Raw genomic sequence first — 12,106 nt, 5'->3', positions numbered from 1 at the left:
GAGGGGACTGAGGGAAGAGAGGTTACTCCCGTATAGTCATGCTCAGTCCCAGGGATAACGGAGGGAGCTCCGTTTTGTTCCCCACAGGATGCAGCAAGACCCGGAGTCCAGAAGATGGTACCCCGGAGAGGGTTTCCTGTGGGAGACCTATTATTTTATTTTTGCTTGCTATTTAAATAAACATCCTTGAAACCGAGATAATCCAACTCTGTCAGTGTCTGATCTGTGTAAACATCTTGACCAAACCCCCTGGTCTGCCATGGTAATTAGGGTTGTTGTTCTGTTGGAAGGTGAACCTTTTCCCCAGTCTGAGGTCCTGAGCGCTCTGGAGCAGGTTTTCATCAAGGATCTCTCTGAACTTTGCTCCATTCATCTTTGCCGCTGAAAAACATCCCCACTTCATGAGGCTTCCACTACCATGCTTCACCGGAGGGATGGTGTCAGGTTTCCTCCAGGTGTGGCGCTTGGCATTCAGGCTAAAGAGTTAAATCTTGGTTTCATCAGACCAGAGAATCTTGTTTCTCATGGTCTGAGTCTTTAGGTGCCTTTTGGCAAACTTCAAGTGGGCTGGCATGTGCCTTTTACTGAGGAGTGGCTTCTGTCTGGCCACTCTACCATAAAGGCCTGATTGGTGGAGTGCTGCAGAGATGGTTGTCCTTCTGGAATGTTCTCCAATCTCCACAGAGGAACTCTAGAGCTCTGTCAGAGTGACCATCAGGTTCCTCGACACAATCCTCTCTCAGAGCTCTACGGACAATTCCTTTGACCTCATGGCGTGGTTTTTGTTCTGACATGCACTGTCAACAGTGGGACCTTATATAGACAGGTGTGCCTTTCCAAATCATGTACAATCAATTGAATTTACCACAGATGGACTCCAATCAAGTTGTAGAAACATGTCAAGGATGGTCAATGGAAACAGGAAGCACCTGAGCTCAATTTCGAGTCTAATAGCCAAGGGTCTGAATAGTTATGTAAATATTTATGTTTTTAATTTTTAATACATTTGCTAAAAATCATGAAAACCTTTTTCGCTTTGTCATTATGGGGTATTGTGTGTAGATTACTGAAGATGTAGAAAAAGTATGGAAAAAGTCAAGGGGTCTGAATACTTTCTGAATGCACTGTATATAGGGACAGTACTCAGTGACATTACTTTCTGAAACAGGAGGCATACATATATAACAGATTCACAATATTAACATTCAATGTATCAAAATATATGATCATACATAAGAAAAGTGATCAATATGTACAGTCGTGGCCAAATGTTTTGAGAATGACAGAAATATTAATTTCCACAAAGTTTCCTGCTGATCTAAAGACACTGATGTCTTTAGATGTGTTTGTCAGATGTTACTATGGAATATGATCTTTGTCCCCATGTTCAGTTGCAAACCGTAGTCTGGCTTTTTTATGGCGGTTTTGGAGCAGTGGCTTCTTCCTTGCTGAGCGTCCTTTCAGGTTTGTCGACATAGGACTCGTTTTACTGTCGATATAGATACTTTTGTACCTGTTTCCCCCAGCATCTTCACAAGGTCCTTTGCTGTTGTTCTGGGATTGATTTACACTTTTTGCACCAAACTACGTTCATCTCTAGGAAACAAAACGCGTCTCCTTCCTGAGTGGTATGACGGCTGCGTGGTCCCATGGGGTTTATACTTGTGTACTATTGTTTGTACAGATGAACGTGGTACCTTCAGGCGTTTGGAAATTGCTCCCAAGGATGAACCAGACTTGTGGAGGTCTCCAATTTTTTTCTGAGGCCTTGGCTGATTTCTTTAGATTTTCCCATGATGTCAAGCAAAGAGGCACTGAGTTTGAAGGTAGGCCTTGAAATACATACACAGATACACCTCCAATTGACTCAAATGGTGTCAGTTGGCGTATCAGAAGCTTCTAAAGCCATGACATCATTTTCTGGAATTTTCCAAGTAGTTTAAATGCACAGTCAACTTAGTGTATGTAAACTTCTGACCCACTGGAATTGTTATACAGTGATTTATAAGTGAAATAATCTGTCTGTAAACAATTGTTGGAAAAATTACTTGTGTCATGCACAAAGCAGATGTCCTAACCGACTTTCCAAAACTATAGTTTGTTAACAAGAAACTTGTGGAGTGATTGAAAAACAAGTTTCAATGACTCCAACCTAAGTGTATTTACACTTCCGACTTCAACTGTATATGCACACAATATTCAATTTGGATAAAAACACAATAATTTGGACATTTTAAAACTATAAAAAACGTTTTTTAACTCAAACTCCTCGTAAAGGCCAAGAGGAGACAGTGTGTTGAGCCTGTAGATCCAGAAATATTCCCTTTAAAGAAGTTTCCTCTCAATCTCGCCTCCCCTGCATGACATCTTGACAATTTCAATTCCAATGTATCTCAGTGAACTAATAGGATGTCGAGCTTGTACAAAAGGAATAGCAACCGGATGTTTTGTCTCACCTGTCCATATATTGCTGCGGTGCTCACTGATCCGGGTCTTAAGGCTTCTACCGGTGTTCCCTATGTAAGACAGACCACAAGGACATTTCAACATGTTAACAACATTGATGGACATGCAGGTAATCAGGCCATTGATCTTAAATCTTTGTTCTTTGCTGGGGTGGGTCAGTGAGTCCCATTTGTGGACTGCACATTGGCCACATTTGTAATTACCCTTCAGAACCTTGGCCTCACGTTTTTGGGGGTCTTTTAGAGACCATACGTGAGGGATATTTCAATTGTACTAGTGCTTCCTGATAATGTCCTTAAATGGCTTCCTCAATGGTGAGTTTTGTGTGAAGCCAGAGGGGACATGTTCTGATTTTTCTTGAACTTGGGCATGTTTCACCTTGGGCATGTCTTTGTACCCCCTTTTCTTAAACCTTTGTGTGAGGTCCGTGGTCTGTTTCTGGTAAGAAGCATCAGAGCTGCATATTCTTCTGATGCGGCTGAATTGACAGCGAGACTTTAAGAAGTGTATGTGGATGAAAGCTGCCACCTCTAAGGAGGGTGTTCCTGTCTGTACGTTTCTTATAGGGATCTGTAGAGGGAGATTTTGTCTTTAATAACCATCACATCAAGAAAACTAGTTAATGATGAAACGAAGGTGCTCATTCATAGTTTAGATATTCATGGAATTCCAAGAGTTCTTCCTGGGTCCCTGTATAAATCACAAAAACATAATCCACATATCTCCAAATTAGGAGAATATTGGAGAGAAAGGGGTTAAGGTCTGGATTCAGCACCACATGTTTTTCAGACATTCCTAGATATAGGTTAGCATAATTAGGAGCCATAGTACTCCCCATCCCTTTGGTCTGGAAGAAAAAGTATCCTTTGAAGAGAAAATTGTTGGAGGATAGTACAAGATCAGCCAAGTTAGTACAGATCAGCCAAGTCCACAGCACAATTGGTGCTGGGAAGAGCATTAGGGGGATGTTCATTGACGTAGAGCTTGAAGGCCTCTAGGCTGCACTGATGGGGGATGTTAGTATATAGACTGGTAACATCAAAAGTACCCAGAATAGAATTTTCAGATATCTGATCCACAGATTCCAAATTATTTGAGGCAGGGGTATAGGGGCTCCCAAGTGGCACAGCAGTCTAAGGCACTGCATCTCAGTGCAAGAGGTGTCACTGCAGTCCCTGGTTCAAATCTAGGTTGTCTCACATCTGGCTGTGATTGGGCTGCACACAATTGTCCCAGTGTCATCTGGGTTGGGCTGGGGTAGGCCATCATTGTACATAAGAATTGACTTGCTTAGTTAAATAAAGGTTACAAAAAATACATGGGGAGAGAGATTGCCCAGGGTTTCACAAAATGGTCTTTAAAGGTAAAGATATTCTCTGACAGAGATCTGTTACTACTCACAATGGGCCTGCCTGGTATCAGTGGTGGAAAAAGTATCCAATTGTCATACTTGAGTAAAAGCATAGATACCTTAATGGAAAGTTACTCAAGTAAAAGTGGAAGTCACCCAGTAAAATACCACTTGAGTAAAAGTCTAAAAGTATTTGGTTCTAGTTATTCTTAAGTATCAAAAGTAAAACATATTAATAATTTTTAATGACTTATATTAAGCAAAGCAGACAGCACCATTTTTTTGTTTTTAAAATGTACGGATAGCCAGGGGCACACCCCAACACTCAGACATAATTTACAAAAGATGCATTTGTGTTTAGTAAGTCCGCCCGATCAGAGACAGTAGGGATGACCAGGGATGCTCTCTTGATAAGTGTGTGAATAGGACAATTTTCCTGTCCTGTTAAGCCTTCAAAATATAACGAGTACTTTTGGATGTCATGGAAAATGTAGGGAGTAAAACATACATTATTTTCTTTAGGAATGTAGTGAAGTAAAAGTAAAAGTGGCCCAAAATATAAATAGTAAAGTAAAGTACACATACCCCCAAAAACGACTTAAGTATTTCTACTTAAGTACTTTACACCACTGCCTGGTATAGGGGGTGTCATGCTCTTGTGAATTTTGGTAAAGCGTATATGACAATTGTGGTTGGGTAGTCAATTTTCATATTCTCATATTCTATCTTTGTAATTTCCCCTTCATTCAAAAATGTTCACAATTTATCATGGATCAGAGACTTGATTGATTAGTAGGGTCCTTAGGAAGTCTTTTGTAAAATTCATTATCACTAAGAGAGGCAGGTTGAGGTTCCCAGGGTTAGAGTAGTGCAGAAGTTGTCGTATGCTGAGGCAGTGACGAAGACAGAGAAAGATGGGTCGAAGGGGAGGGTTCCTGAAAGGAGTGGTGTGAGTAGAAGATCTGTACCAGTATTTGTATTTTTGTAATTATTATGGATTCCCATTAGCTGCTGCCTTGGCAACTCTTCCTGGGGTCCAGCAAAATGAAGGCAGTTTATACCATTTTAAAAACATTACAATACATTCACAGATTTCCCAACACACTGTGTGCCCTCAGGCAATGTGTGCCCCCGCTCCACCACTACCATATATCTACAGTACTAAATCCATGTGTATGTGTGTATAGAGTGTGTATGTTATTGTGTGTATGCATGTGTATGTGCCTATGTTTGTGTTGCTTCACAGTCCCTGCTGTTCCATAAGATGTGTTTTTTTTTAAGATGTGGGTTTTTTTAAGATGTGTTTTTTACTGCTAGCATCAGTTACTTGATGTGGAATAGAGTTCCATGTAGTCATGGCTCTATGTAGTATTGTGCACCTCCAATAGTCTGTTCTGGACTTGGGGATTGTGAAGAGACCTCTTGTTGCATGTCTTGTGGGGTATGAATAGGTGTCCGAGATGTTTGCCAGTAGTTCAAACAGACAGCTCAGTGCATTCAACATGTCAATAACTATCTTAAATACAAGAGGCGATGAAGTCAATCTCTCCTCCACTTTGAGCCAGGAGAGACTGACATGCATATTATTAATATTAGCTCTCTATCCAAGGACCAGCAGTGCTGCCCTGTTCTCAGCCAATTGCAATTTTCCCTTTTTGTGGCACAAAAGTCCCTTTTTGTGGCACCTGACCACAGTAGTCAAGGTGCGACAAAACTAGGGCCCATAGGACCCAGTACAGAGGGATAGGCCAACAAGTGATGTATGTTTTAGTAAGATTGGATTTTTTGCATTTATAGCAATGGCTATCAACTGTACTGCAGGGATAGAACTTAAGTCACAGAAAATGTAGGTTGTAGTGGCAGATGCAGAGAGAAATTTGGGTGTACGAGACTTGATGTCAGAGTTACAGGGTGTGTTGTGTAGTGGTGTCCTGTCTTTTAAGGCTTCTGGCCTGAGGTAGGACTTGATAGATTAAATAGTGGAGTAGGGTGGTGGGTTTTTGTTGAGTGTAGGGTTAGATGGTAGGGTATTTGTTAATTTATTTTTCAAGCAAAGTATAAGGGAGTTATACTCCAGTCTAGTAGGTGGCGGTAATACCACAAAATTGAATGCTAACCGCCCTTAAACCAAAGAAGAAGAAGTTGTTGTACAGAGAACACACGAGTGTGGCGTTGGAGATTAAAGAAGCAGGCAAAAAGCTAACATATCTACTAGCTTGGTTTCCTGCTAAAATCGCCATTCGCTGAAGAAAATATGTAAGTAACTTACTTTAAATGACCAATGTGTGCATTGTTTATATACAGTTAAACAGAGCCTCATCACTGTGGAAAGAATTGTGGTTAAATTTGGCTAGCTGGCTGACGATAGTGTATGGTGACCTAACGTTACTAGCGATAGTAACTACTGTAGCTAGCTAACCATAATAAACCTAGGAACTTATCAGCCAACAAGCTAATACATATTGCCTTTGGCCACTTCATGTAAAACAGTTTTCCACTTTGTTAGCAGCTAACTGTTGGTCTGAATTAACGTTAGTTTTGTCAAGTCTCAATCATCATCTCGATCAACAATGTTTGAATTGCCTGGAGTTGAACTCTGTTAACAATAAGTATCCTCAATAATCCTTCCAGGAGCCTGTTAAATAAACCCAAGTCCGAGATGACTCCTGAGGAGCTCCAGAAGCGGGAGGAGGAGGAGTTTAATACTGGGCCCCTGTCTGTGCTCACCCAGTCTGTCAAAAACAACACACAGGTCCTCGTCAACTGCCGAAACAACAAGAAGCTGCTTGGCCGTGTCAAGGCATTTGACAGGTATTTATGTAGCTAGGCCACTGTATTTTCCACAAGCTGACAAATCCACTATAATTGAGAATTTCAATAAGCATTTCTCTACGGCTGGCCATGCTTTCCACCTGGCTACCCCTACCCAGGTCAACTGCACGGCACCCTCCACAGCAACCCGCCCAAGCCCCCACCATTTCTCCTTCACCCATATCCAGATAGCTGATGTTGTGAAAGAGCTGCAAAATCTGGACCGCTACAAATCAGCCGGGCTAGACAATCTGGACCCTCTCTTTCTAAAATTATCTGCCGAAATTGTTGCAACCCCTATTACTAGCCTGTTCAACCTCTCTTTCGTATCGTCTGAGATTCCCAAAGATTGGAAAGCTACCGCGGTCATCCCCCTCTTCAAAGGGGGAGACACTCTAGACCCAAACTGCTACAGACCTATATCTATCCTACCCTGCATCTCTAAGATATTCGAAAGCCAAGTTAACAAACCGATTACTGACCATTTTGAATCACATCGTACCTTCTCCGCTATGCAATCTGGTTTCCGAGCTGGTCATGGGTTCACCTCAGCCACGCACAAGGTCCTTAACGATATCATAACCGCCATCGATAAGAGACATTACTGTGCAGCTGTATTCATCGACCTGGCCAAGGCTTTCAACTCTGTCAATCACCACATTCTTATTGGCAGACTCAACAGCCTTGGTTTCTCAAATGATTGCCTTGCCTGGTTCACCAACTACTTCTCTGATAGAGTTCAGTGTGTCAAATCGGAGGGCCTGTTGTCCGGACCTTTGGCAGTCTCTATGGGGGTGTCACAGGGTTCAATTCTCGGGCCGACTCTCTTCTCTGTATACGTCAATGATGTTGCTCTTGCTGCTGGTGATTCTCTGATCCACCTCTACGCAGACAACACCATTCTGTATATTTCTGGCCCTTCTTTGGACACTGTTAACTAACCTCCAGACGAGCTTCAATGCCATACAACTCTCCTTCCGTGGCCTCCAACTTGCTCTTAAAGGCTAATAAAACTAAATGCATGCTATTCAACCGATCATTGCCCGCACCTGCCCGCCCATCCAGCATCACTACTCTGGACTGCTCTGACTTAGAATACGTGGATAACTACAAATACCTAGGTGTCTGGCTAGACTGTACACTCTCCTTCCAGACTCACATTAAGCATCTCCAATCAAAAATTTAATCTAGAATCGGCTTCCTATTTCGAAACAAAGCTTCCTTCACTCATGCTGCCAAACATACCCTCGTAAAACTGACCATCCTACCGATCCTTGACTTCGGCGATGTCATCTATAAAATAGCCTCCAACACTCTACTCAGCAAACTGGATGTAGTTTATCACAGTGCCATCTGTTTTGTCACCAAAGCCCCATATACTACCCACCACTGCGACCTGTACACTCTCGTTGGCTGGCCCTCGCTTCATACTCGTCGCTAAACCCACTGGCTACAGGTTATCTTCAAGTCTCTGCTAGGTAAAGCCCCGCCCTATCTCAGCTCGCTGGTCACCATAGCAGCACCCACTCGTAGCACGCGCTCCAGTAGGTATATCTCACTGGTCACCCCCAAAGCCAATTCTTACTTTGGTCGCCTCTCCTCCCAGTTCTCTGCTGCCACTGACTGGAACGAACTGCAAAAATCACTGAAGCTGGAGATTCCCATCTCCCTCATTAGCTTTAAGAACCAGCTGTCAGAGCAGCTCACAGATCACTGCACCTGTTCATAGCCCATCTGTATACAGCCCATCTATCTACCTCATCCCCATACTGTATTTATTTATTTTGCTCCTTTTGCACCACAGTATCTCTACTTGCACATCCATATTTTGCACATCTACCATTCCATTGTTTAATTGCCATATTGTAATTACTTCGCCACCATGGCCTATTTATTGCCTTAACTCCCTTATTTGACTTAATTTGCACTCACTGTATATAGACTTTGTTTTCTACTGTATTATTGACTGTTTTGTTCATTCTATGTGTAACTCTGTGTTGTTGTATGTGTCGAACTGCTTTGCTTTATCTTGGCCAGTTCGCAGTTGCAAATGAGAACTTGTTCTCAACTAGCTTACCTGGTTAAATAAAGGTGAAATATATATATATTTTTTTAAATAGTTGGGAAGTCATCAATTGGAGTTATATGGTTAACCACAAATGTCCAACAAATACAGACACAAGATAATGTGTGCATTTTGTTATCACATGTTACCCATATCCCCCCCAAAGACTCTTAATGCTTTTTTGGTTAACTGTATACATTTGTATTCCCCTCTCAATGCAGACACTGCAACATGGTCCTGGAGAATGTGAAGGAGATGTGGACAGAAGTGCCCAAGAGTGGCAAGGGCAAGAAGAAGTCCAAACCAGTAAACAAGGACCGTTACGTCTCCAAGATGTTCCTGAGAGGAGACTCCGTGATCGTGGTGCTGAGAAACCCCCTCATCACAGGGAAATAGACTGTTAATTTGCCCACTTCACGTGTCTTTGTCAAAGAGATGATGGCAGGCAGTGGATGGGCTGTCATTATGTGAAAATGTTTTGTATTGGAACAGAGAGGAATCTGAGCTGTGTGTTTAGAATTGAATGTGAGAAAATGATACCAAGTTCACACTTTGGATTGCTGATTAAGATTATTCCTGACGTTCTATTTTGTTTAGGGCGCTAATTTAGTTTTTCATTTTAATAATAAAAGACAAAGTATGGTATTCAGTGTTGTGAATAGATCTACACACTCTTAGAACATAGCCAGATGTATTCTCTACTGTATCTCAAATAGTTTCAGGCTCGAAAGCAAGGGATATGCTGGGATGAACAGAACTCTGACTCTTGACTTCTCTCTTTCTCTCCTCCTCCTCTCCATCCTCTCACTCTCCTCTAGCCTGTTTCCCCAGGCAGAAGCTTGGGTGTCAGTGTTGATTTCAGGTGGCAGCGCTCAATATGCGACAAACTGCCGTTTAAAGAACCATGCATTATAGATGAGACCAGATGTGCTGACTGTCACTTCACACCCTGCTCTGCGTTCTCCGTATCATCTTGTCTCTTCGCTGCGACTCACCCCATCCTGTCCACTTTGTTAGCTAATTGTCTCAATAGCATATTTATTTCTTCTCAAACAGTTGGCACTTAAACCAGTGCGGTTAACTTGGGGCTTGAGTGCCCGTCCCAAGGTTATTTGCCAGTAAGTGGCATACTGTACAGTGCATTTCGGAAAGTATTCAGACCCCTTGATTGTTACGTTCAAGCCCTATTCCCCCCTCCCTCAATCTACACACAATACCCCATAATTAAAAAGCAAAAACATGTTTAGACATTTTGCAAGTTTATTAAAAAGAAAAAACATCACATTTACAGACCCTCAGACCCTTTACTCAGTACTTTGCTGAAGCACCTTTGGTAGTGATTACAGCCTTGAGTCTTCTTGGGTAGTCTTCTTGGTACACCTGTATTTGGGGAGTTTCTCCCATTCTTCTCTGCAGATCTTCTCAAGCTCTGTCAGGTTGGATGGGGAGCGACGCTGTACAGCTATTTTCAGGTCTCTCCAGAGATGTTTGATCGGGTTCAAGTCCGGACTCTGGCTGGGCCACTCAAGGACATTCAGAGACTTGTCCCGAAGCCACTCCTGCATTGTCTTGGCTGTGTGCTAAAGGTCGTTGTGCTGTTGGGAGGTGAAACTTCACCCCAGTCTGAGGTCCTGAGCACTCTGGAGCAGGTTTTCAACAAGGATCTCTCTGTACTTTGCTCTGTTAATCTTTCCCTCAATTCTGACTAGTCTCCCAGTCCCTGCTGCTGAAAAACATCCCCACAGCATGATGCTGCCACCACCATGCTTCACCGGCGGGATGGTGCCAGGTTTCCTCCAGACGTGACGCTCGGCATTCAGGACAAAGAGTTCAATCTTGGTTTCATCAGACCAGAGAATCTTGTTTGTCATGGCCTGAGAGTCCTTTAGGTGCCTTTTGGCAAACTCCAAGTGGGCTGTCATGTGCCTTTTACTGGCAGCAGCATACCACCCTGCATACCACTGCTGGCTTGCTTCTGAAGCTAAGCAGGGTTGGTCCTGGTCAGTTCCTGGATAGGAGACCAGATGCTGCTGGAAGAGGGGTTGTAGGGCCAGTAGGAGGCACTCTTTCCTCTGGTCTAAAAAAAGATCCCAATGCCCCAGGGCAGTGATTGGGGACACTGCCCTGTGTAGGGTTCCGTCTTTCAGATGGGAAGTTAAACAGGTGTCCTGACTCTCTGAGGTCATTAAAGATCCCATGGCATTTAGGGGTGTTAACCCTGGTGTCCTGGCTAAATTCCCAATCTGGCTCTCAAACCATCATGGTCACCTAATAATCCCCAGTTTACAATTGGCTCATTCATCCCCCCCCTCTCCCCTGTAACTATTCCCCAGGTCGTTGCTGCAAATGAGAATGTGTTCTCAGTCAACTTACCTGGTAAAATAACGGATAAATAAAAATAAAGGAGTGGCTTCTGTCTGGCCACTACCATAAAGGCCTGATTAGTGGAGTGCTGCAGAGATGGTTGTCCTTCTGGAAGGTTCTCTCATCTCCACAGACGAACTCTGGAGCACTGTCAGTGACCATCGGGTCCTTGGTCACCTCCATGACAAAGGCCCTTCTCCCCCGATTGCTCAGTTTGGCCGGGCGGCCAGCTCTAGGAAGAGTCTTAACGGTTCCAAACTTCTTCCATTTAAGATCTTAAATGCTGCAGAAATGTTTGGTACCCTTCCACAGAGCTAGTTTTCTGTCTCGGAGCTCTATGGACAATTCCTTCGACCTCATGGCTTGGTTTTTGCTCTGACTTTGCACTGTCAGCTGTGGGACCTTATAAAGACCAGTGTGTGCCTTTCCAAAACATGTCTAATCAATTTAATTTTACCACAGGGGGAGTCCAATCAAATTGTAAAAACATCTCAAGGATGATCAATGGAAACCGGATGCATCTGAGCTCAATTTCGAATACTTACGTAAATAAGGTATTTCTGTTTTATTTTTAATACATTTGCAAAAATGTCTAAACCTTTTTTCACTTTGTCATTAAGGAGTATTGTGTGTGTGTGTTGATGAGGATTTGTTTTTTCTTTAATCCATTTTAGAATAAGGCTGTAATGTAACAAAGTGTGGAAAAAGTCAATGGGTCTGAATACTTTCCAAATGCAATGTATGTGCAAGAGCACAATCATTCTCATTTTGCAGGACTCTTTTAAATCATCAGTTGTCTGAATTAAGACTGTGCATGGTTCTTTAGGTTTGTTCAAAGGTCACAAAGTATTCCCTGCTGGGCATAAAGAGTAGCAGTTAGTTATACATAAATCTCATTATGTCTTATTGATTGACATCCCCTAAACTTGAGTCCCAGAGGAGGAGGGACATGAACATTGTTGAGGAATTTTGCCAAATGCTTCCTCTTCCCAAAATAACCAGGTAATTTTCTGGAAGCTATTTGTTTGCTTTTCCCATCTTGAATGTTG

At 42.7% G+C, this 12,106-nt stretch overlaps 1 protein-coding gene across 1 annotated transcript; it reads left to right on the top strand.

Moving 5' to 3' along the window:
• Nucleotides 1–5,919: 5,919 nt before the first annotated feature.
• LOC112267601 (small nuclear ribonucleoprotein Sm D2) lies at nucleotides 5,920–9,338 on the top strand. The gene is made up of 3 exons (XM_024445801.2): nucleotides 5,920–6,073; nucleotides 6,449–6,628; nucleotides 8,915–9,338. Coding segments are annotated over exons 1-3 (357 nt in total). The 5' UTR covers nucleotides 5,920–6,071; the 3' UTR covers nucleotides 9,090–9,338.
• The last annotated feature ends 2,768 nt before the right edge of the window (nucleotides 9,339–12,106 follow it).

This window comes from Oncorhynchus tshawytscha, linkage group LG14, assembly GCF_018296145.1.
Source record: "Oncorhynchus tshawytscha isolate Ot180627B linkage group LG14, Otsh_v2.0, whole genome shotgun sequence".
Lineage (NCBI taxonomy): Eukaryota > Metazoa > Chordata > Actinopteri > Salmoniformes > Salmonidae > Oncorhynchus > Oncorhynchus tshawytscha.
The sequence above is the reverse complement of the archived record's forward strand: the minus strand, read 5'-3'. Positions and strand labels throughout refer to the sequence as shown.

What these genes read in the sequence shown, in the direction of transcription:
- LOC112267601 (XM_024445801.2), top strand. An exon ending in CGTGTCAAGGCATTTGACAG is followed by an intron (nt 6,629 to 8,914) that starts GTATTTATGTAG and finishes CTCTCAATGCAG; the next exon opens with ACACTGCAACATGGTCCTGG.